This window comes from Myxine glutinosa, chromosome 2 (assembly GCF_964187855.1).
Source record: "Myxine glutinosa chromosome 2, kmMyxGlut1.1, whole genome shotgun sequence".
Classification (NCBI taxonomy): domain Eukaryota; kingdom Metazoa; phylum Chordata; class Myxini; order Myxiniformes; family Myxinidae; genus Myxine; species Myxine glutinosa.
Window position 1 is genome coordinate 227,375,014 of NC_136262.1, and position 27,361 is coordinate 227,402,374.

Here is a 27,361-nt window from a genome sequence, read left to right on the forward strand (position 1 = left end):
AGACATTTCGTTTGGTTTGCTCTTTGTTGTTGAAGTGTGCAGCGTCACCATGCCTAGATCAAAAGAGCTCTCTGAGGCCTTCAGAAAGAAGGTTATAGATGCCTACGAGTCTGGGAAGGGATTTAAAAAGATCTCCAAACAATTTGAAATCAATCATTCGACTGTCTGGAAGATCATCTACAAGTGGAGAAGACTCCAAACAACTGCCAACTTGTTCAGGCCAGGCCGCCCCAACAAGTTCAGCCCGAGAGCAGACCGCAAGATGCTGAAAGAAGGTTCCAAGAACCCCAGAATATCATCACGGGACCTACAGGTAGCTCTTGCCACTGTTGATGTCAAAGTGTACGAGTCTACCATTAGAAAGAGGCTGCAAAAATTTGATCTACATGGGAGGTGTGCCAGGAGAAAACCTTTGCTGTCCAGAAAGAACATCAGGGCAAGAATAAAGTTTGCCAATGAACACCTAGGCAAAGACCAGCACTTCTGGAACAATGTGCTCTGGACAGATGAGTCAAAGGTAGAGCTATTTGGCCACTGTACCAGAAGACATGTTTCACGAAAACCAAAGACAGCATTTGACTGCAAGAATCTGATACCAACTGTAAAGCATGGTGGTGGAAATATTATGGTTTGGGGCAGCTTTGCTGCATCAGGGCCTGGGCAGCTCACCATCATATAATCCACTATGAATTCTTCATTGTACCAGAGGGTGCTTGAGGATAATGTGAGGCCATCGGTCGGAAAGTTGAAGCTCAACCGAAGGTGGACCTTGCAACATGACAATGACCCTAAACATACCAGTAAATCCACCAAAGAATGGCTGAAAAGAAAGAAATGAAGGGTTCTGGAATGGCCAAGTCAAAGCCCGGATCTAAATCCCATCGAGATGTCGGTGGATTTTAAACGAGCTGTGCATGCAAGAAACCCCTCAAACATCGCACAGCTGAAAGAATTCTGCATGGAGGAGTGGGCAAAAATTTCTCCCAGACGATGTCAGAGACTGGTAGACAGTTATAAGAAACGCCTACTTGAGGTTGTTTCTGCCAAAGGGGGCAATACCACCTATTAGAGCCAAGGGTGTACTTACTTTTTCCACATGCGAAATTTGCATTTATGTTTATTTAAATTATACAATGGGCTACAAAATGTAGATGTTTCATGATATTTGTTATATTATATCACCTTTATCTATCAATATTGTTGAAATGAAGATCAAATAGCTGTATGTTGAAATATGCTGAAAAAGTCAAAACTTTACATGGGGTGTACTTACTTTTTCATGTGACTGTATATGGTATATTATGGTATATGGTATATGCTATATTAATTTGTATAAACTGTTGTTTGAATCATACAACCATGGTATTTGGTACACAGTTAAATATTCTGACTGTTAGAGTCATCACAGATGTGTCCAATAAAAATAGCGCCCAATTTTTTAGTACGGCAGGTAGGTGAAATATTTGGGAGACTTGTGCCTTTGATGATACAAGCACGAGAGTTGGCAGACAGTTAGAGTGTGCCAGAAGGAAGATATTTGGCTCTATGGCCATCGCAGAATTGTCCTGTGACAACAATGGCGGCCATTTTTCAAAAAAGGACAAATCTGCGATGGCCCGAAAGCCAAATATCTTTCTTAGGACATACTCTGACTGTGTGCCAAATGCCATGCTTGTATCATCAAAGGCACAATTCCTGCACCTACCTATCTGCCATACTCGGGATGTCATCACCAGGGAGATTTAAAAAAATAATAATAATAAATATTTACTCGAAGCTGTTCCCAAACTTCAAACCAATTGGTCCCCCTGCAGCCCAATCAGAACATGTAGCCGCCGTTCCTAAACTTCAAAGCGATTTGCTCCCTGCAGTCCAATCAGAACACATAACTGTTCCCGCCATACATATTAAATTGCAGGTGATTTCATTATGGCCATTACCTCTGAGGATGGAATATAGTATTCTTCTGAAACGTCAGGATTTTAAACAAAGAATTTTATTCTTTTTACGGCTCAGTGTGTTTACTTTCTAATGTCTCTTGAGCTGCCTATTTTTCTTTATTATATATATATATATATTGTTGCGGTTCTCTACGCCGGCCTTCTTCCCCTTATCAAGGGGGGATTAATTCCCTTGTCTTTACTGGGCCTGGCGGAACCGAGACTTATTACGTCCCTCCTGGACACACGTGGCGTAGGATTTCGGGACTACTTTTCGCTCGTACCTAAGTACCCGCGCTGCCCTGGGAGTGAGGAAACAAGCCTCGCACGAACCACGTGCTCGCACGAACCACGTGTGATGTTAGTATGCCAAGCGGATTGCATACACATGGTCCGCGCAGTCTTAGATGTTGGAACCCGATTGGAGAGATCTTATTCGTGTCACGCTTGGTCAACTAGAGAAATCACAGAAACGATTGAATCAAGAAGAAAGGAAGAACAGATGGGTTTAATTATTCCCACACGTATATACAGCTCAAGGACGAAGAGACACAGAGCAATCCTTAAACAGTCTTAACTTATGCCTTGGACAACGGGCCCGTCTCACACTCACACAGGGGATTGCAGATGGGCAGGTGTTCCCCACGCGTCCAGAGATGGCCCTCGTCCAGCACTCCACGGTCCCCGGCACGCCCCGCGAAGATGGTGGCAGGCGAAGGCAGGGACTCGTAGCGCGTCTCTCGTACAAAGGAGATGTTGGGGCGAAAACAGTAGAAGGCGGACTTTAGCGCGGCTGGCGGTTACCCAGCCTTGTTCACTCGCGCATCTCAAATGCGCTATTCGTTCATAAGTGCGTCTGGCTGCGCCCGCGTATATGTAGCGACCAACTCCTCTTCTTCAATACACTTGGTGTTGGTTAGCGCGTGCGTTCTCGTGCAATGGTCAAGTTCATCAGGCAGCAGTCCTTTTGTCTCTCTCTCTCCTCTGCGAGTCCTGTCGTTATCAGTGTTCCACGCGCTCGTCCTCCCTCGCTTATCCAGCGTTCCTCTGCGAGTCCTTTTATCTCTCTCTCTCTCTCTCTCTCACAGCAAGTCAAGTCCTGTCGAGGGCTTTTGCACAGAGGTTCTTATAGCTACGCCCCCCGAACCTTCTGGAACTCACCCGACTCTTCTCACCACGCCCTCTGACGCCATGCCGCCGCCACCACCCTCGAGCTCTGATCGGTGGCTCATGCTTACCGTCATTGCTTCTGCCGCTCCGCCCCGATCCTCCTCTGCCTGCCTCATGTTAACTTGCCCAATATGAACCAACGTTAACGCAAAAGGGATTGAGGCTACAGACGTAGGATGATCAGTGGCAGTAGGGCCTATTTCCCTGGCTCCTACTCAACGCAGAACTAACGAAGGAAAGGAACTAAGCTCATAAATACTAAGACATAACTATACTATTGCGAGGCTACATGTTGCTTGTGTGACTAACTATGGGGGACAGACTTTAACCTTTATTAAACTCACTTGACAGACTCAAAACCGCAACACTGCCCCCCTCCCTCGTGAGATCGGCCCCAAGCCGTCAGACTCGTCCCGAACGACCGGTTTTGAGAAAGAGTTGGGAATAACTTTTAATTATGTGTGACACTTAGATGTGGTTCCCCCTAACATTTACTCTAACCCATGTATGCGACAGTTTTACAACACTAAATATGTCCCACCTACTGCTTTGAGTAGCTAACTAACAGAATCACGCCCACAATTAACCGAATTGCGGAATTATTTTCAAACTAAACATAGAGCCGGTGGGCAGCATTTTATATACAAGCACAAATCTAACTTATTTACAGTTGTATGACACAGGACCTGTCCTTTTTCGAAAGAAGTTGGAGGGGAGAAAAGCACAGCAATGCACAAATACACAGTCATTAAACGTTCACATTTCACATTTGCTGCTGGTCTGGCATCTTCTGTCTTCCTGCATCTTCTGTGTGCAATAAAACTTACAGTTCTTCATTCCTAGCACACCAATAATAAAAATGTACAAAACACGTGTACGTTTTATTTGCCAGCAGGGCCAACCTTATATGGTCCAACTGCGTGACATTGATGCCACTCATAACAAGTGGTCCGAAGATGCAAGGTGAGTTCGCAGCAAAGTGTAAGGCCACAAAACCGGTGGTCCGTAATGTGGTAATGTGCAGCAAATTGTCTGTGGCAGCAAGTGCTGCACATGTGCAGCAAAGTTATAACAAATGAGAAGGATACGGCAGCAAAGTGCCACGCTGTACAGCTGCACAGGTGTAGAAAAGTGCAGCAGGGGTGCTGCCAGTTGTAGTTAAGTGCAGCAGGGGTGCTGCACAGTTCGGTGTTGCTGCACACTCCTCCAAAGTGGGTCCAGGGGTGGGGGGAGAGACAAAGCACGGTCAGCAAAGCAGAAAGGGCGCAAAGGTACACATTAACACAAGGTAATGCAACGCGAGGGGCGTGGAGGAGCGACCAGAGCAGACTCGTCCCTAACCGTCCGTACCCCCCAACGTCGGCTTACACTACAGTACCCTAGCCCTTCCTTATATTTACAAATTAATCACTATGATCTGTCTCCCATATCCCCCTCTAATTCCAAATTCGTCTTCCAATCCCTCCCAGGAAGGAAGAAATGGAACTAACACAATGTCACTCTACGTCGTGATACGTCTTACTCACTCAAACAGTTTCAAAGCCCTGGTGTGGTGTTCCGTTTCCCTTGGTGAATGGATGTGGATGGCGCGTAGGGAATTATCTTCCTAACTACTCTAATGACATTAACTCACTTACACTACCCGGGGTCATGCCCTGCCAATCGGCCTCTTTACACTATGTGGTTCTACAAACCAATTCCCATTGACCACTCTGCGGTGCCCATTAATTTGGGTCTCACTCCCCAATTTTTCCTACTGTGCCCTTGCACAATTTCGGGGCTGGGTCGTGTGGCTCCACTAGCAGGTCCAACTACCTGCGCACCTCCACCACTGAAGTCGCCACCCGAGCTTGCCTGCTCCTGCGACTACCTAAACTGGGGAAGGCCCCTCCTGGCTCTTTACCCCTCTGATGCCCTCTCTGGCATTGGGCTACCCGGGTCCTTCTCTTGGATCCTCGGGCCCCATTGAACAACTACTCACAACCCTAACTGGCTCCCAGAGCCTACCTGCGGCTTCACCTGGCCGACAAACTACCAGTGGCAGAGTGCTCCAATAACCATACGCACCAACAAAGCCACACGCCCAGCCATTTCATAGACTCATGCACCCAACCAAGGACTTCTTGCTACTTCCCGCACCACAGGTGTCAATATCCAAACAATTTACCTAAGCCCTCTACCTGGCTTTAAACTACCCACCCGGGGTATTCGTGAATGGGTCCATCTCTCCCCATTCACTCCTTCGCACCATGCATTCCACACCTTTTACTTCACACCAAGCATTCCACACACCATTTACTTCACACCACTTAATTCGCACACCACTTCCCTCACACACCTTTTGTGCTTACACACCTTTTCCCATACACTCCAACACAACTCCATTGGTTCTCCATACACAACTCCTGGTTATTCCCAACCAATTCCTCATTTGCTCAATTCCATCCTCACACACACAGCATCATCTAGCTGACTACTTCCCCTAAAACTCGTGCTTCCCCGTCTTCCCTTACACGAAGCACTACCTCGTCATTAACAACCTTCTAACCTCTCTACGTCCCCTCTACCTGTACAAAAGTCACTACTTAAATCTTGTCCCTACTGTCTGCTAAATTCCTAGCAATTATCCTAGCCCGCCCTCAGCTAGCTTCGGTGCCCCATGGAGGTAACCATTGCTGGCACCTTCACATGCATGTTCACTGCCATCCCCCTAATCTAATGCTCATGAGCCCCGGCATGTGAGGAATGGTAAACCACCACTCCCCCACGCAGGGTACCATTTGCCAACACCATTGCTATCCGTCCACTGTACTATGAGCCTCTCCGTGCGGAAATACATCGTCGTCACAGCTCGGCTTCGAAAAGCTGAGTGATGCATGCGGGTGGTTGGTCGCCTGTTGGTTGGGTCCGTCCGGCATTTTCGATTCGGGGGAGGAGGCTTGGTTGGGCCAAGGTTCAAAGCGCCATCTCTGCGTGATGCCTTGCGGTCCCACGCACGATGGCCCAACCGCCCACGGTCGGAGCATCGCACCCGCCAGGGGGTGCGGCTCCGAACTCTCCTACCCCCCCTTGAACCGTGCCGATTGCCTTTCCCGCCAAGGCGCGGCACCGACCATACAGGGCGGGGCCCGGCACGAACCGTGCATGGCGGTCCTTGTGAGACCACCGCGGCAACGATCCCCGTCGGTCCCTGCAGCACACAAAGCACACACACACCGAGGGCTCACGTCGGCTATACGTCGCGCTAAACGCTCCCCCGGTCTGCGTCGATGCTCGAGCCGCGCTCTCACCACACGCGACCCATTCCACATTCGTACACCGCGGTGCTCCAGCGCCTCCCATACACTCCATACATTTTGTTACCGCACGCTCTCTCTGCACACGGTCCGGTGTGCATTCTTTCTCGCTCTCCTCGGCCATCGCACACTCTGTTTCACACTCTTCTTCGATGCACTCTTCCCACATACACTCGCGCTCCGGCACACACTTCTCTCGCACACGCGCGCCATTCGCTCTCACACATCGCACCACGGACCTTCCACGAGCGCCTGGGTTCCGTCTCGATCCCAAGTGCGCCAAAAACCTTTTCCCGCCAAACACACCCCTACTCACCTTGGGGATTCTCTTCTCTGCCAGCAGCACCTGCAAACTTTCATTGGGGTTAGCAAGCACGGCATCACAATGCGAACACGGACTTTGAGGACATTCCATTTCTTGCTCCGATTTACTTTCTGATTCTGCCGTTTCTTCGGCCCCAATTTCAACTATAATTTCTTTTTCCTCGACGACCGCCGGCGCGCTTAAAATTTGCTTTTCCAATTCGGCGGCCGTCGGCTTTTCCACACCCCGAGTCGCGATTTCTATCCCCTCGGTCCACTTAGCTGCGCTCTGCCCAACCTCGCTCTCCACGCGTTCCTCACATCGCGTTACTTTGTCGCGTACGACAGCGACCTCCTCGCTCGGCTTGTGCCCAAAGTCCTCCCCCGCTTTTTTAAATATCCCTATTCATTTGATCAAACGTTTCATTCATGCCTTTACCCCCATTCTTTCATTGCCCCTCTTGTTTTGACCCCCAATTCTTTCATTTGATTACTTTGAGCATCCATCTTTTTCTCTTGGATGTCCATTTTGTTTTCCAATCTACCCCCCATTGCATCCATTTTTGCATTCATTTCCCTTCTTGATTCGTCCCCCTCCATTTTCAGGGATGCTTTTATTTGAACCATGAGTAATTCGATGCTAAACCTGGCTTGCACAGCGGGCCCGGCTTCCGCCGCCACGTGCGAGGTGCCGCCATTTTCTTCACCTGCTGCCGGCCCCTCGTCACTGTCCTCCTCTTCTCCCAATTCTTCCCGTGGGTCCTGAGTCATTAATTCCTCGTTATCTACCTCCTCTTCTACCCCCACCGGCATTCGATCGCTTTGGCTAGCCATGGCACGAATTTAATTTTGAATTTTAAAACAATTTCGGTCGCTCGTAATTTGGAGCCAATTTGTCCACAAAAATTTAGTTAGGGTTCCAAATCCCACTCCCCAACACCAATTGTTGTGGCCAATATGTACAATTGCTGTCCAAAATTTTGTCCCAAAATTTTTTGTCCCAGGTTTCAAATCCCCACTCCTGACTACCAATTGTTGCGGTTCTCTACGCCGGCCTTCTTCCCCTTATCAAGGGGGGATTAATCCCCTTGTCTTTACTGGGCCTGGCGGAACCGAGACTTATTACGTCCCTCCCGGACACACGCGGCGTAGGGTTTCGGGACTACTTTTCGCTCGTACCTAAGTACCCGCGCTGCCCTGGGAGCGAGGAAACAAGCCTCGCACGAACCACGTGTGATGTTAGTATGCCGAGCAGATTGCGTACACGTGGTCCGCGCAGTCTTAGATGTTGGAACCCGATTGGAGCGATCTTATTCGTGCCACACTTAGTCAACTGGAGAAATGACAGAAACGATCGAATCAAGAGGAAAGGAAGAACAGATGGGTTTAATTATTCCCACACGTATATACAGTTCAAGGACGAAGAGACACAGAGCAATACTTAAACAGTCTTAACTTATTCCTTGGACAACGGTCCCGTCTCACACTCACACAGGGGATTGCAGATGGGCAGGTGTTCCCCACGCGTCCAGAGATGGCCCTCGTCCAGCTCTCCACGGTCCCCGGCACATCCCGCGAAGATGGTGGCAGGCGAAGACAGGGACTCGTAGGGCGTCTCTCGTACAAAGGAGATGTTGGGGCGAAAACAGTAGAGGGCGGACTTTATCGCGGCTGGCGGTTACCCAGCCTTGTTCACTCGCGCGTCTCAAATGCGCTATTCGTTCATAAGCGCGTCTGTTTGCACCCGCGTATATGTAGCGACCAACTCCTCTTCTTCAATACACTTGGTGTTGGTTAGCGCGCGCGTTCTCGTGCAATGGACAAGTTCATCAGGCAGCAGTCCTTTTGTCTCTCTCTCTCTCCTCTGCGAGTCCTGTCGTTATCAGTGTTCCACGCGCAAGTCCTCTCTCGCTTATCCGGCGTTCCTCTGCGAGTCCTTTTATCTCTCTCTCTCGTAGCAAGTCAAGTCCTGTTGAGGGCTTTTGCGCATCGGTTCTTATAGCTACGCCCCCCGAACCTTCTGGAACTCACCCGACTCTTCTCACCACGCCCCACCGACGCCATGCCGCCGCCACCACCCTCGAGCTCTGATTGGCGGCTCGTGCTTACCGTCATTGCTTCTGCCGCTCCGCCCCGATCCTCCTCTGCCTGCCTCGTGTTAACTCGCCCAATATGAACCAACGTTCCTCTGCGAGTCTCGCGAGGGAGATCTCGCGAGGGAGATCTCGCGAGATCACGGCGAGGTCACATCTTTTCGAAGCTGCTCCATGCGCTCATGCTTTCGAAGCTAAGTTATATTTCTCAATTGTGTTTTTGTCGAGACTGTATCTATCTTTCGGTGTATGTACCTATAGCGTATCTTTTGGAAAATTTTCGGTGCTAATTTTTCGTACATGTATACACAATCGTCGGTTAATGGTATCGAGTATTCTGCGGCCTAGTACTCGTAGGCTTAGACTACCATACCGTCTCCGACCTTGTGGTTTGTTTTTCTCTCAGCGATTCGTCGAATGCGCTGAAATTATTTTCGTCCTCTGTTTCGTACCAGTCGTTCACCCCGTACCTCCTTGTTTAATATCTGTACTCACAACAACAACAAAAAAAAAACCCCAAAATTTTTTTTTCCTTCCCAGGTCTTATTCGTTTATTTCTTGTTCTTTTTGTTCGTTCATTCTTCGTTCGCGATCACGCGGTAAGAAATGTATAATCTCTCCCCTGAACAACTATTTTCTCTCATATATTATAACACCCTTTTCTTCTTTTCCTACAAAAGGATGCTTTCGTCTTGCTCACCAAATCTATTCATTCCAAAAAATATATGTAATACCATCTCTTACAGTTCCTCCTTTCTACATTCCCTAAACTATCCAGAACTCCATCCCTCCTCCAGTGTCCTCAAATGTATTTTTGACTCGAAGGTCTCAAACTCATTTTGCAAAAAATGTTCGTTTCCCATGAATCGTACACTTTTCAAAATCCAATCTCACCCCTCCCCTCTAAATCCTCCCCATCACCCATCCCTTTCAAATCTCCCCCCTTGCCCCTTCCCTCCCCTCCCTCCTAAACTCCTCCCACACCCCTCCCCTCCGAGACTCTCCCTCGCTCCTCCCCTCCTAGACTCCCCTCTCACCCCTCCTCCTCAAAGCATCCTCCCTGCTTCTTCCTCCTTCCAACTTTCACCTTCATCTCCCCAAACCTTCTGCCTTGCTCTTCCCCCTCCTCAAATAACACCTCACTGTGCCTCACCCAATCTCCATCAAACCTTTTGTCCGCCCCATTCTTCCCTTTCTCCAAGCTATTCTGAAATCTCTGACACACCTTCAACAGCTCTCCCTACCTCTTCCTCCTCTTCCACATCTTACCCTACGCCTCCCCCCCCCCTGTTCTGGACCCGATGCTCCCCCTTCCTCTTCATTAACGGTATGGACCTCAAACATCCGGGGCCTTCGCTCAAACTTGACTGACCTCTCCATACAGGTTGCTTCTGACAAACCAGATGTGATCTGCTTAACAGAAACTTTCCTCCTTCATGATGTCTCTGATGCCTTGGTATCTCTCCCAGGTTACTCCCTCCTCCGGTATGATAGACCTGAGCCTCGTCCTGGAGGTGGGGTTGCTATCTTTATAAAAAAACTCTCTTCCTCACTCGCCCTCCACTGCCCTCTCTCCACCTCACCCCCAGGAATACCTTTGGCTACGGCTTCCCCTTCGCTCCCACCTTTTGTTCATATGTGTGTTGTACCGTTCACCAATCAGCGATGACTCCATCTACATCTCACTGTCTGATAATATGGACCAACTTCTATCTACCCATCCCAACTCTCTCTTCCTCATATGTGGTGATTTCAATTGTCACCATGCCAGTTGGCTGGGTGTGGGTACCTCTCTCACCAGCCATGGCTCTTCAGCAAAGGACTTCTGCGACTCACTGGGACTGACACAATCTGTCAATTTCCCGACCCGGATCTCAGTCAACGGAGCATCTTCTCTTCTGGATTTGGTTATGACAAACTTCCCTGAAAATGTCTGCTGCTCTTCTTCTGCTCCAATCGGCTCATCTGATCATGTGCTTGTCAAAGTGGACATCTCTCTGACCATTCTCAGAGAGCCTCCTCAGCGTCGACGAGTCTGGCATTTCACTCAGGCCAACTGGCACGGTCTTCAAGCAGCCATCAATCATCTGGACTGGTCTCCCATCTCTACTGCCTCTGACATCAACTCATCCTGGGAATTCTTTCAAAGTAAATTGCTCTCTCTCATGCACAGATTTATACCATCTCGTCTTCAGTTGTCATACCCTTCCTCCCGTCCATGGTACACGGAATCTTGTGGTGAGGCTGTTGCCCTGAAACAAATTGCTTTCGTCTCCTGGAAAGCAAATCCAACGGAAGGAAATCTCATTTCCTTTCACAAAGCCCGAAACAAGTGTGTGTCCACCCTCAGGAGAGCCAGGAAACAATATCTCACCATTCTCAAGACCGAACTCTCTTATCTGTCTCCCTCTTCCAAATCCTGGTGGCGTCTGGTCAAATCTGTTTCTGGTGTTTGTTCCCCCTCCATCCCCTCCCTCACCTCAAATGGCTTAACGGCTGACTCCGCACGTGAAAAAGCTGAATGCCTCAACTCTGTGTTTGCCTCTAAATCTTGTGTCCCAAACCCATCCCTCTCTGTACCCACCGTACCCAGTCGTACCCAGCTGCTCCTGGACTCTGTGTCCTTTCCTCCTGACAAGGTGGAAAAGTTTCTGTCAACCCTCGACTCTGATTCTGCAACTGGTCCTGACGGCATCAGCCCACGGGTCCTAAAATCATGTTCTTCTGCTCTTTCACTCCCTCTTTCTGTTCTCTTCACCGTCTCTTTTGCTCAAGGTCATCTGCCATCTGCTTGGAAATCAGCCAACATCACCGCTTTGCACAAAAAAGGTGCAAAAACAGATCCCAGCAACTACAGACCAATCAGCCTTCTCCCAATTATCAGCAAAGTCATGGAATCCATCATTGCTTCAGATATTAAATCTTTCCTCTTCTCCAATGGCTTGATCTCTAATCATCAATTTGGTTTCAGACCTGGTCACTCTACTCTGGACATGCTGCTTCTGCTTTCTCAACAATGGATGGAGGTCCTCAACGCCAAACAGGAAATTAGAGCTGTCTCCCTTGACATTGCACATGCCTTCGATACGGTCTGGCACCCTGCTCTGCTCTCCAAACTCTGCTCCTTTGGTATCCATGGAAATCTCCACGCATGGCTGGTGGACTTCCTCTCTGGTCGTAGTCAACGTGTGGCCCTGAATGGGTTTCTCTCATCTCCTCTTCCTGTTCAGGCTGGAGTTCCCCAAGGCTGGAGTTCCCTGTGCTTTTTCTGGTCTTCATCAATGATCTCTCTGACTCTCTTGAAAATCCTCTCTATCTCTTTGCTGACGACTCTACTCTCTGTCGCTCCATTCCTCATCCCTCAGATCGGCAGTCTGCAGCCTCCTCACTCTCTGCAGACCTGGACAAAATCACAGACTGGTCAAACAAGTGGAACATGTCTTTCAATCCTGACAAATCTCACACTCTTACAATGTCTCTCCGAAAGGACCGACTGGACAACCCTCCCATCTACTTTCTCAACAATCCTCTCCAAGAAGTTCTGTCGCTCAAGCTTTTGGGTCTCACTATCTGCCATGATCTTTCTTGGGAAAACCACATTTCCAAGCTGGCCTCCAAAGCCAGTCGCCGACTGGGCATCCTCCGTCGTGCGAAGTCCTTCCTTGGCACACCTGAGCTCCTCACCACATACAAGGCTTTCATCCGCAGCTCAATGGAATACTGTTCCCCCCTCTGGGCTGGTGCTCCTGCCTCACACCTTGCTCGGCTTCACGCTGTTGAGGCCAAAGCTTTCAGAATCATTGGAATCTCCTGCGATGTAGTCAACGCCGAGGGCCTTTCACTCACTCACCGCAGGCAGGTTGGTGGTCTTTCTGTCTTCTACCGACTCCTCTCCGGCCTTGCTCCCCCAGCTCTCTCTGTGCTCTGTCCCCCCAATATTCCTTCAGGTCGCACAAGATCTGCCTGCAACCCTCTTATGGTTAAACTGCCAAAGTCTAGGCTCTCTGCTCACCTTCACTCTTTCATTCCCCTTTTCTCCCGCCTCTGGAACAAACTCCCCCACTCCCTTCAATCCCACTCCTCCCTCCAGGTCGTTAAAACAGCTGTTCACCACCATCTCTTATCGTCCCCCATCGAAAACCTTGATCTTTTCTACCCCCGGTAATTCACCCCAGAGTCCTTGCAGTGTTCATATGTTTTAATCCTCTCCCACCTCCCCCCAAGTCCTCCCGATGTCCCTGCTCTCAAATGTTGTGTTTGTGTCCTTCCCCCTCTTCCCCCTCTCTTTTGTGTCCTTCCCCCTCTCTCCCCATCTTGTCTGCCGCTCCCCTTGTTTTTTGTGTTTTGTGTGTCGGTTTGTCTTTTTGTGTGATTAATGTTAGCTCTTTCACGAGCCTCGATCTTGTATACAAAAAAAAAAAAAAACAAAAAAAAAAAAAACGTTAACGCAAAAGGGATTGAGGCTACGGACGTAGGATGATCGGTGGCAGTTGGGCCTATTTCCCTGGCTCCTACTCAACGCAGAACTAACGAAGGAAAGGAACTAAGCTCACAAATACTAAGACATAACTATACTATTGCGAGGCTACATGTTACTTGTGTGACTAAATATGGGGGACAGACTTTAACCTTTATTAAACTCACTTGACAGACTCAAAACCGCAACTATATATATATATATATATATATATATATATATATATATAATTATATATATATATATATACATACAGTATGTATATATGTATATTTGAACAGTATTGTAATTCATTAATTGACATATGTGGGAAAATTACATGCCCAGATCGGGAATCAAAAACAGGTCTTCTTGTGAATCGTAACAGTGCTCAGGGCTCGTCCAGATAGCTCAGATTGTAGGACACTGGTACTGTTCACCAGAGGACTTGGGTTCGATTCCTGGTCTGGGCATGTAACTTTCCCACATATGTCTTTATATATATATATATACTGTGTGTGTATATATATATATATATATATATATATATATATATATATATATATATATATATATATATATATATATATATATACACATTATATACTGTGTATGAGATAATAGACAAATCAACAGAATACATGGGATTTCAACCTGGGATCTGAGCTTTGTGAACATTGTGTGTAGATAGGAACTTCATATAAAACTTTTTTTTATGATTTAGATTTCGAATTTAGGATTCACAGATTTCGATTTAGGAATTTAGCATTCCATTTGTTGTAATTACAGCTGGAAAATCTTCAATAACATGAATCACACACGTGAGCACATCAATCGCTCAACAATATTTGATGCATATTTTTCTTCCTCTTCTCCTTTTACCATATTGCTCATAAATATTGACAATGGGGATCTAAATTTACATATTCTAATTTTTTATCCTTCATCAGCCCATTGGATTGCAATTTCCTTTTCATGAAATTATATCTGAACATGTTTTTAAAGTATGAAAGTAATCCCTAAAAGGTTATGATGCTGGTGTTAAAGATTCTTTGTGATGAATCCCCACCCCCTCTCAATATATTGAAACAGTGGGTTTCCAGTGATGATTAATTAGTGCCATATACATTTATTTGGCCTTCTTCTCTGTTATGATAATGCTGACGTGTTACCCTTCATTTATTGTGTAATAATCAATTAACATCAGTGCAGTTTAACGACAGCGTGGAGAAGGTTGCACTGATAAATTATCTGCAGTGTGTGGCTATTGTCCCTGTAATTAAAATATTCCTCCAAATTGTTTCAAAGGTGACCAAATAATGCCAGACAATCATCAATCATTTGATACCCCGGCACATGTGATGCGTTCATTTTTAGACTGCAGATGGATTTCACAGGCTCGCAGGCACAAGCTTTGGTTGCAGTTGATTTTTGTTTTCTCCATCAGCATATCTATCATACTCCACACAACAGAAAAGCAATTGAATGCAATATAATAAATGAATGGGAGCAAATGCCTGCATATAGCTGTCATTGAAAACACCCACTCATTTATCTTCCGTGCTAGAAAGGGAGACGTTGTCCATTTTTGGAAAGTATTTTGCTCCTTTCTCATTCAGATGAGTTGCACAATTGAAATCATCACTGAATTGAATGTTTTGGCCTTTTGTGCTCGTTTTTTGTTTGCATGGTTACTCCAGCATTTATTGATTTTGAATGTTCTTTCACAATTTTCCAATCCAAGTCGATTTATAATTTCATTGGCCGCGAATGGTTTTCATTGTCGAATCGCACATATCCACGAAATTGGCGGTCAGCCCAGTTGGACATAATTTGAAGCTAAATGTCCAGCTGCCCCTTTGTGGATATTGTAAACAGCCTGCGGCGGCTTTATTGACCTTTACTCTGCATCATTGCTATTCTCCAATGTGCCACCTATCGTGTGTAGAGAGCGAGTTGTGGAGACAGCCGGTGATGCATTGCAAGCCACAGTACAGGGATTACAGCCTGGCAATAGCTATACTTTCCGTATAGCCACACGGACCATGCATGGCATCGGGATGCGCTCACGTAGGCTGCAGGTGGTCATGCAGGATGAAGGTAAGCTTGCATCCTGGTGGGTTGTTCTAAGAGCACACACCGCTCACATCAAACTGTACACGAGTATACATTGTTCCTACATTTGCTGCTCACATCTCTCCGGCCACATTGTGCTTACGTTACACTTCTCTAAATTTACTGTTTTTCTTTTGTTCTCCATCTCTTAAAATGCCTTACGTTGACAGAACAGACAATGAACCTGTGGAAAAGCCACCTTATGTAATTGTCAAATGAGGAGAGATGGTCATGTCATGCTTGGCACTTAAAGTGTTCATTGAGGAAATTATCATTATGAGGACGAGCCTTCATTTGATCTCCACACATGCTTAATTGTATGCACCAGTTGACCTCTAGGATAGATTTATTTTGGTTTCGCTTTTGTCAAAATGACCTTTTGTGGCATGTTTTGCATTAGAGGCCTATCTGTGATGGCACTAATCTGTGATGACAAAAGAATGTGTTCTGTCACAGAGGCACGAGAGAGATAATGGTTAAGTGGAAATGACTCACTCTACGGTTGGAAACCGTGTTGATTATGCAGTCCGTCGTAGCGATTATGGATTTCATAATCACAGACGGTGCATTTGCACAATGACCACCGAGTGATGATGATTGCCTGTCAACACGTGTGTTCTGTATGCAGTACAAGTTCCTAGTCTTGTAATGGGCCTGCAAGCTTTTGCTGTATCTCCAACCGCTGTCAACATTACTTGGGAGCCACCGTTGAGGACATTTGGCTCTATTCTCCGCTACAAGCTGTCTTACATGGAGAAAGAGACCGATAGAGCTACAGAGCAGGTCCTTCTCCATAACATCTCATATTGTCCTTCATGGACCTTTAATGGTGTATTTTGCACAAGATAATAAAAAAAGAATTCAATTGCTCGGCTGCTTTCCAAAAAAAATTATTGAACCGCTTGTCTTGAAAAAATAATTCTTCAAAAACTGAACCGGCCGCTTTCTAGGTTTGCTCACTTATGCATATACAACAACAACAACAGGCAGTTTAGGCCATTTTCCCTGCTAGAGCGGGGGTTAGCCTTGCAGTCCCCATGACAATCTTCTCCATTTTGCCCTATTTTCTGCATCTCTCCTTGTTAACCCCCTTGCCCGCATTTCTTCTTCCACCACATTTAGCCAAGTCTTTCTCGGTCTTCCCCGTCCTCTACTTCCTTCTACATTCATTTCCATCACTCTTCTCAACCAGTCACTTTCATCCTTCCTCAACACATGACCAAACCATCTCAACCTGTTTCTCTTCACAGCATCAATCACAGGCTCTATTCCCATCATCTTTCGCAATTCATCATTTGTCTTCCTCTCTCTCAACGATACTCCGCACATCCACCGAAACATGCGCATCTCCAAGAAATATGTATATGAAGCATGTTATTAATAACAAAAATAACTTGAGAACATTTATTGTTGCTTAGGTTTGGGTTTAGATTGGTCTCATAATGTGTTCGTAAAAGGCATAAAGGTTTTCCAAGAGGGAGTTATTCATTCTCTTTTGTAAAAATAATTTAAAGAACATTAAACGTTGGGTTTAAATCTCTCAACCAAAGGCCATGGACACGACGATTAAATAAACCTTGACCTTTTGCCAGACAATTATTATGGGTGAGTAGTTAATTGTAGTCGGGGTGATTCCCATCAGGCTAGGGCGGCCTTGCCGGCGTGAAAGTTCCCAGATAGTGTCAGGAGTCTGCTGATCGGGCACCTGCGGACTGTTTCATGTGTTCCAAACGGTGCAAGGGTCTCAGGTTTTTCTCTGGAATGAATGTACAAAAATTAAAATTTTATATTTTTAAAGAATCACAATTTTACATTTTTTACTTTGCAACAGGTAACTGGGTCTTTGCTTAAGTTTTCATCATCGATTACTGACATTAAGGCTTTACAGCCTCACTGACGATTAAAATATTTGAGATAAATTCTGTTAAAGTGTTAGAAATAAACAAGCAAGTGGTGGGTGGTTCGTGTGCAGCCACCTGGCTGCTGTTTGCATCATTTTTCTGTAGGCACGTCTGCCGCTGGTGCAATGCCTCTCTCTAACCAGTTATCTGGTACTCATTTTGCCGACCTCAGAAGGATGACAGGCTGAGTCAACCCCACCTGGCATTAATTCAACGGGATTCAAACTCAGGATCCCAAGCCCACCGCCCTAACCATTAGGCCAACACCTTGTGATAACAAGCAAGTAGCTCTTTCACGAGCCTCGATCTTGTATACAAGAAAAAAAGTAAACATTGTAAACAGGATACGATTTAAAAATTATATATATATTTTGTCAACCTTCATTTGAACGTCAAATCTTTATAAATAAGTCTACAGTTTTCTAAACATATTTCAATAGTTAAAAAAAAAATAAAAAAAATAGACCTGCATAAATTAACTTTGTGCATTTATAGTTATGATGTTATTGATGCAATGATGTAGAGAATACATTAGTACCATACAAGGAACACACCGACTTTTAAATCATTCCGTTTGAAGTGTTAAAATACCACGATGTTGATGTGCATTTTGCTTGATTTAGGAAATGCTCATAACATTTTTTGTGTAATTCTGCTTCTCAATCCTTCATAAGAGCTGCCTTGAATGGCTCTTGCCTCGCTGAGTTTGGAGCTAAACTTTTTATTGCATGCGATAACATAAACTCATCATTATTCGGTTTCATCTGCAAATTTCTTCTGACTTAAAAAACAATTTTGAAGCCATCTATTGTACATATTAGGTAGAAAGAAATGTTCGAATTTTGACGAACAATCACTCTTCCCTCCTCCTCTGGTACACCAGACTTCATATGGTCTCATACATTCTCACTTATTCTGCTTTTATCATCCTTACCATTCATACGACTCATTTATTGTACCCCTCCCTCCACCAATACTTCAACCACCACCAACCTTCCCTTTTAACGATCCTACCATCCCTTTTGTTGCCTATCTTACCAAACCCAGTGCGTATATAATTTGAGGATTAGCCCTTTTATTGAAATATTTGCAGCATATTGTTACCAGATAATAATACAATGCTTGCTTCTGGTAACTGGGGCTTTGGCACAGTCACAGCTGTACTTTGTCTTGGTTCAATCTACCGTTGCCTCACTTGCTCTTGACATGTCCCAGCTGGAGACCAGATATGTATAGAGTCTCATTGTTTAGCTCTTTATAATGGACCTTGGCCCACGTATAGAAATAATGGAGACATTTGGCTTTTGTCTTGATGACGGCAGTTTTTAAACTCAAACCTGTGATTCTTTAACACCACATTAATGCTTCTTGTTTTCATCTTTCTCACCCCTCCATATCCTGCTAGACTGTAGACATCAAAGGTCTGTCATATCTAAAGGATGGTCTCAAGAAGTTCACACAATATGGTTTCTGGGTCGTGGCTTATAATACAAATGGTCCTGGCACATCCTCAGTTGAAGTCGATGTGCGGACACTTTCTGATGGTATGTTTCATGTTTTCAAGCAATCAGTTTTCCTCATCAATCACATGAGTAATGAATTTTTTTTAATGCTTAGTGTTTGTCTGGAATTGTTCATAATAAGTCTGTTTGTTTCACTTTTGTTTTTGTGATCGTCAATTGTGTTTTTGTGGCTTTTTTTTTCCAAACACAATTTACAAAAAATTTTGAATACCAAGTCGAGGCTCGTATAAAGAGCTAAAATTTGAGGTTGTTTTTTCAGTCTTACATAAAACTCATCAAATGAACGTATTAGCGTACAAGAAAATACGAGTACATATGAGGAAGATGTTTTTTAAGAATGTGTAATATATTAGACTTTCATTTCAGCATTTTTCTCATCTGCAATTAATCATATTATGTTCCCTCACAGTTCCCAGTGCCCCTCCTCAAGGTGTCGTGGTTGAGGTGGTGAACGCACAGGTAATTTTATTTCTCTATCCAACCCCTCTCCAACCCTGTTCCATCTTTTGGAGGTTACCTTCTGCTTAGTCTGATCAGTTTGAAATGTATTGAGCGTGATCTATGCAACAATTATATTAGAGAATATAAATTTATGATGTCATCGCTCATGTGGTCTGGCAGCCATATTGGATAAAAAAAAAACGTTCAAAAATAGAAGAGTTGGCTCGCACCAAGTTGACTGCGCAGGGTAACTATTCTATGAATACCATCTAGTTGAAGCTGTTTTCAGCCACAGTAGTTTTTATGCTAATAAAATCAAAAGTTGTAAAATAAAACGATTGTTCACATTCTGATAGATTTTAAGGCAATGTCAATAGGCAGAGTTCATGTTTCGATTCTAAGTTGAAGACAAATGTAAAGAGGTGGAACTGGAACTTGTAAACGGGAGAAATAAACAGTAATTGCAGTCATATTCTTGTAGCTGCTCACAAATTGCACATCGCAACAAAGCCAGTTGGAGTTATCATTGCGTCAAATTTTCGTCTGCCCTTTTTGATACATTGATTGAACAAGTGCGCAATGTGCTGTGGCACAGTCTTGGAAATGCACTTTATAATTTGTCATTTTTGAAATAAATTTTATTGATCATGATATATCATAATGCATATCATAAGGCAGTTTGTTTTTTGGTTAATTCATGTACAGTATATATATTAAAAACATCAAAGTCTCATCATATGTACATTTATATAAATATATACATACATAATATTAATTGCATGTGTGACATAAGAAGAATTAATAGTTTTCTTTGTGCATGGTCCACAGATATGTTCATAGTCGAATTGGCATGACACTGTTTAAGAAATCACATTGTGATGCTCTTGCAATGTTCAGGTGAAAATGTTTGTCTTCATTTTTGTTTTTGCCCCATTTGTTTATTCAAAAGTTGTTGTTGTTGCAAAAGTCTGTTGCAATCATTTATTGTAAATGTTCATTATATAAACAAATCTCATTTAGAAAGTAATTTATGCACCAATAAATATTCACCACTCACTCCCACCCTCTCCCTCCTACCCCAACAGACAGACTAATATATTATGTTATTAACAGCAAAATGCTTTGCCATACTGAGTTTCTACTTTAATAAGGTGACTGAGTTCTTATTATAGTAAGAGATTTGGTGGCCGTCTTAGCAACCTTCCCAACCCAGATCCTTAACATTTGAGATCCCTGACATGGACTCAAGAAGCAGCCTAGCGGAAAATTGAACGGCACATCCTAACACTCGCTCTAACGCTTCCACCTCACTCTGCACTCACTTGCTCCACCTCTCCCAGAGCATCCTGGTACGGTGGCAGGCTCCACCAACGAATACGCACAACGGAGAAATTACCGGCTACAAGATACACTACCGGAAGGCAGGACAGTGGGCTGAGGCAGAGATCGAGGAGACGGCCCACTTGAACTACCTCGCCATGGGTAAGGCAGCCAAGATTTATCAAATATGATGGCTTGAAATGTCTCTGATGTCATCACAAGAGACTGATTTTCACCCCTTTTATATATTTTACACTATTAACTCTGACATTTGCTATCATATTGCGTATTACATTTGCAGTCTATGATTAATTTGGATATATTTTATTAAGATGAACAAGATGTGTGTGTACTGTATATATATATATATATATATATATATATATATATATATATATATATATATATATATATATATATATATATACACACACAGATTTATTTTATAAAAGTACATTTTGATGAGAGATTCAAGTCAAATACGGGAAATCAAAATTTGCTTGGAATAAGAAATTGTGCTGATTACCAAATTGGCTTCAGCTGGCAAAGGCCTGTTTTAAAATGTCCGTTCTTTTTACATGATCATGATCAAGTAAGGGTGCCAAGTCATGATCGTTGGCAAATGTCCAGTCAATGATAATTTTCATACATTTATAAAGGGGACATCTTTGTGAAGTTATCATTGTTATTAAGCCTCTTAAAATGTTGTATGTGAGAAATAACATGTTTAAAACATGTTCCTCGTATTCTCCTCAAGTGTCAGATACTTATATTCCTGTTTGGATTGATTGATCTATTGCATGCAGCAATTCCTCAGTCATGGAAACTTCAACAAACATGAAGATGGGCAATTGAAGCAATGCTTCAGTGCCATACAAAGCCTTCCGGCTTTTTGAATTTTTAGGTTTGGGGTCTGATGGGTGGCAAGACTTCAAAAAACCTTTCTGTCTTTGCGTTCAAACCTTGTCAATGATGAAAAAATCTAACGCCTTTGACATTGTTTTCATCATGCGGGAGATGACTCTCCACATTATACCGAACATGGAAATTCCTATCGAGAAGTTTGCAAACTCAGCATTTTAACCACACCTTGGACACGTGTTTCACTGTTGATGAATGCCACTTCATGTTTAAAAAAACGGTAAAATAAAGAGTAAAACCTTATGACAAAAATATACCCCATCAGAGAAGCAATCTAACAGCTCAGTCTGCAAGCACCCTGACCCTAAGGCCAAAATGCATGGTCATACAAAAACATGCATCCCACTCCAAATGCTAAAATGTTTGGTCATACAAAAACATGCATCCTCCTCCAAATGCTAAAGTGAATGGTCTTACAAAAACATGCTTCCTACTCCAAATGCTAAAGTGAATGGTCTTACAAAAACATGCATCCCACTCCAAATGCTAAAATGTTTGGTCATACAAAAACATACATCCTATTCGAAATGCTAAAATGTTTGGTCTTACAAAAACATGCTTCCTACTCCAAATGCTAAAGTGAATGGTCTTACAAAAACATGCATCCTACTTCTAATGCCAAAATCCTTGGTCATACAAAAACATACATCCTACTCCAAATGACAAAATCCTTCGTCATACAAAAACATGCATCCTACTGCAAATGCCAAAATGCATGATCATACAAAAACATGCATCCTACTCCAAATGACAAAATGCATGATCATACAAAAACATGCATCCCACTCCAAATGCCAAAATGCATGATCATATAAAAACATGCATCCTACTCCAAATGTCAAAATGCATGATCATACAAAAACATGCATCCTATTTCAAATGTCAAAATGCATGATCATACAAAAACATTCATGCAACTCCAAATGCCAAAATGCATGATCATAGAAAACCATGAATCCTACTGAAAATGCCAAAATGCATGATCATACAAAACCATGAATCCTACTGAAAATGCCAAAATGCTTGGTCATAGAAAAACATGCATCCGACTCAAAATGCTAATGTGCTTGGTTTTACAAGCTCATTTACTTTTTATGTCTTCAGTCATCATCAGCAAGATCAAAATAAGCCTAAAATGCACTCTGTACACAGCTTGATACCACATAACTTGCAGAGTACCTGGAAACAATTTGAAGCAGCATACCTCATTTATATAACCTAACACGTCGCTCATGACGTATTCAATTACATTCAATCAGATTGAACAATCAGTTGAAGGATCCAGGATCACAAACTTTAAGTTCTGATTTGGCCAAACGTTGATAAATAAAATGCAGGATGGCCCCATTCTAGCTTTGAGAGGTTCAATTGCTGTGCAAAGTGCTTTGTTAACTTTATAATGCGAGTCGGATGATTGCCCGAAGCAGCACATGATTGGAATTTTACTGCTACTTATTTGAATCTAGCTGCAAGCGTTAAGTGTGAAATTATTTCTCATTTATAATATCATGCTTTCCTTATTATGTATAAACTGTGAATTCATAAAATGATTTGGCAATATAATGTTCTGTGATCTGCCATAAAAAGTGACGTTATGGCAAGATTTAAGAGAAATGAATTCCTCGAGCTGATAGGATAGCTTCGAGCTAGGTCATTCTCACGTGGGACCTTTTGAGTCCGGGTTCAATTTCCAGACCAGCGATAAACTGTCATCCTGGAGCTTCACCGGCAGGCCGTTGAATCAATGAGCGTGTCGTCCTTTGGAGGAATGTCAAACTGCCTGTCTCGTCTGCATTCTCTGCCGGACTTTATATGATCCCCGATACCTTTTGAGAATAGTTACCTTCTATTCCAAGAATAGACCATTATGTGATGACAAAATGCTAGACCATTCAATCTGACCAAATTCTAAACCATTCAATCTGGCTACATTCTAGACTATTCAATCTGACCAAATTCTAGACTGTTCAATTTGACCAAATTCTACACCATTCAATCTGACCAAATTCTACACAACTCAATCTGACCAAATTCTAGTCTATTCAATCTAACAAAATTCTAGACTATTCAATCTGACCAAATTCTAGACTATTCAATCTGACCAAATTCTAGACTATTCAATCTGACAAAATTCTAGACCATTCAATCTGGTTACATTCTAGACTATTCAATCTGACCAAATTCTACACTGTTCAATCTGACCAAATTTAAGACTATTCAATCTGACCAAATTCTAGACTGTTCAATTTGAACAAATTCTACACCATTTAATCTGACCAAATTCGAGACCATTCAATCTGACCAAATTCTACACAACTCAATCTGACCAAATTCTAGAATATTCAATCTGACCAAATTGTAGACTATTCAATCTGACCAAATTGTAGACTATTGAATCTGACAAAATTCTAGACTATTCAATCTGACAAAATTGTCAACTATTCAATCTGATAAAATTGTAGACTATTTAATCTGACCAAATTCTAGAATATTCAATCTGATCAAATTCTACACAACTCAATCTGACCAAATTCTAGACTATTCAATCTGACCAAATTCTAGACTGTTCAATTTGACCAAATTCTACACCATTCAATCTGACCAAATTCTACACCATTCTATCTGACCAAATTCTACACAACTCAATCTGACCAAATTCTAGAATATTCAATCTGACCAAATTCTAGTCTATTCAATCTGACCAAATTCTACACTGTTCAATCTGACCAAATTCTAGAATATTCATTCTGACCAAATTCCAGACTATTCAATCTGACAAAATTCTAGACCATTCAATCTGGTTACATTCTGGACTATTCAATCTGACCAAATTCTACACAGTTCAATCTGACCAAATTTCAAACTATTCAATCTGACCAAATTCTAGACTGTTCAATTTGAACAAATTCTACACCATTTAATCTGACCAAATTCTACACCATTCAATCTGACCAAATTCTACACAACTCAATCTGACCAAATTGTAGAATATTCAATCTGACCAAATTGTAGAATATTCAATCTGACCAAATTGTAGACTATTCAATCTGACCAAATTGTAGACTATTCAATCTGACCAAATTGTAGACTATTCAATCTGACCAAATTGTAGACTATTGAATCTGACAAAATTCTAGACTATTTAATCTGACCAAATTCTAGAATATTCAATCTGATCAAATTCTACACTATTCAATCTGACAAAAATCGAGACTATTCAATCTGACAAAAATCAAGACTATTCAATCTGACCAAATTCTACATCATTCAATCTGACCAAATTCTACACAACTCAATCTGACCAAATTCTAGAATATTCAATCTGACCAAATTCTAGACTATTCAATCTGAACAAATTCTAAATCCTTGCTCCAATATACAGGTCCACTGCATAAGTGGCATTGCTCTGCCTCAGTGATGATGCAACCAGCAGACCAAATTTGCAATTGAATTCCGATCAAATTTGAGATGAAATAGGTATGCATTTGCCAAATTGGGAGGGATAGGGTTAGAATGTTAGTTAAATTGTCACATTAAAACATTACACGTTTAAAAATACAATGTAATACAAAATGCAGATTCTTTGCACTAATCCCCTCTCCCACATCTCACCCTAAAATTCCTTTATTCTACTTGTAAATAGGAACAATAGTTACTCATTTTTCATGCAAAATCCACATAAGCTGCACTTCCTGCATTACACATTCTCAAGTATGGCTCTAAGAGTCGTAGTAGTAGTAGTAGTACTACTACTACTACTACTACTACTACTATTACTACTACTACTACTATGACGACGACGACGACGACGACGACGATGACGACGACGACGACGACGTTCTTCTTAACAGCCTTAAATATTTCCACTCTCTTTTGTGGTTGGACGGTAAAAGTTTTTTGGACCCAAGTCTTTCACTGACTGGCTGGACAGGTTTGCCGTTATGCTGATCAAAGGTGGCAGGAATTTATCATTGGTCCATGCTGTCAGCAATAATGGTTTACGCATGATACCGTGGGATCTTTCCAGTCCAGTAGCTAATGCCAGCAGATAGGACTCACAGCATGGCTGCAACCAGTTTATTCTCTCCACTCCAAATAATGAAATTGCTGTATTCACATTTCTTGTGTCATCCTTGTGCTGCCATCAATCATATGGTTACCATTTTGGGTGTTTATAATAACAACTAGGTTGGAACAGTTTATTCGATGGTGCAGCCTCGTAAACGTGCCAAAGTCTGAAGCCTCGGCCTTGTGTCAGGCGTGCTTATATCTTCTTTATTTATTAGACATCCTACGGATGTAGATGAACACTTATTTTGCTCGACGTGCTTTCCACATCACTTGCAGCGAATTTCACCTCCCTGCGTCTTGTATTTATTTTTATTTTAAAAACGCTTCTGTACGCCGCCCCTTGAGGCTCGTTTTCCAAGCCACCGTCTACATTTCCAATAGAAGAGATATAATTACTCTTTCATGGAAAATATTTTTCGAGTTTGTTTTATCATTAAAAATAGACCGCAGTGAACACACATTCATGTTAAATGATTGGCCTTTAAAACCTACCCTTATTAAGGGGGACCAGACACCTGTACAAACACTCAAACTGACATTGTGTTTTATATGGTAGGTGATGGTGCCCACATCCTTGACAGAGCTTTGGGGCATTCCTACCAAATTGAGAAACATTTGAAGGATATAACCAATCCTGGATGAATCGCCACTCCGTACCAAGATGCTCGACTGAAGGAAGAGAGCAATTTGGAATTTGTCCAAGGTGCCGTTGGTGGCTTGCCTCCTCTTCATGAAAGACACCGTGGGATATTTAACGTCCATCAGCAACCAGAGCTGGCAGACACATCCTCCAGCTTAACACCCTTCTGGGGCGGATAGCACACACATGGATGTATTGACCTGCATACAAAAGCCCCAGGATGACAGTTTATTGCTGGGTTGAGATTCAAATCTAGGCTAGACAGCTCAAATGCAAGGAAGCGTACCTCTAAGCCATCCTCTCAACTCAAGTGTTTTTACTGGGGTGAAATACATCCAATGCCACCAAATGTGCAAACATTCATTTTTGTCCCCGAGTCATATTTAGTGTTCTCTACATTTTTTGCTCTCATTACAAATGGATGCTGGAAATTAAGCAATTTAACATGCTTCACAATTTTGTCCCTTGCAGGTCTGGATAAGGGTATGGAATATAACTTCCGCGTCGCAGCTGTAAATAGTAATGGAACAGGACCGTTCTCCCCGTGGCTTGCTGCTGAGACCTTCAAGACCGATCTGGATGGTGAGGATGTTCGTGTGGATGGATGCAACAACAATTCCATACGTTTATAACTACCAAAAATTGGAGGCACTTTTTTAATACTCTCCGTCTATCCATTCATATGAGAGATTTTACAGTAGCACGTGAGAATGTGATGCAATTCACGGCCTGGTAACCAGAGTCATTGGTTCAAATACAAAAGCCTTCATTTGACTCTTTTCATTGTGACACTTAGATATCCTGCTGTTGTGATTTTCAACATACTGATTTGGTCATCTAATTAAGACCAAGACTGAGATCGTATCTAACTAAGACTGATCTTCCGGTGCAGTGTGGGCGGGAAAAAGCTACTACCTGAAGAATGCTCCTTATTCTGGAGTCGCAAACAGTTGTTTTCTCAACATTATTGTTGGTGTGAAAGATTCCTTATGTCTGGCCCAAGAGTAGACCCTCGGACCCATACCCTGGCCAAATTGCAAACTTCCTGATAGAGTGGGGATGATCACCTTAATTCATTTGGACCTTGCATGTGCTAAAACTGCCAGGGTGGTCTCACAAACCAAATGAGGATTGCATTATATTCGTGTGTGTGTGTGTGTGTGTGTGTGTG

The 27,361-nt window shown here is 43.2% G+C and overlaps 1 protein-coding gene across 1 annotated transcript in view; it reads left to right on the top strand.

Moving 5' to 3' along the window:
• The window catches only part of LOC137420765 (neogenin), a 594,601-nt gene that overhangs the window by 441,540 nt on the left and 125,700 nt on the right, over positions 1-27,361 (top strand). Inside the window, exons 9-14 of the mRNA XM_078772332.1 lie at positions 15,207-15,358; positions 16,002-16,156; positions 18,680-18,818; positions 19,207-19,256; positions 20,579-20,720; positions 26,662-26,772. Of these exons, the coding sequence (XP_078628458.1) occupies positions 15,207-15,358; positions 16,002-16,156; positions 18,680-18,818; positions 19,207-19,256; positions 20,579-20,720; positions 26,662-26,772 (749 nt within the window). The remainder of the gene's footprint in view (positions 1-15,206; positions 15,359-16,001; positions 16,157-18,679; positions 18,819-19,206; positions 19,257-20,578; positions 20,721-26,661; positions 26,773-27,361) is intronic.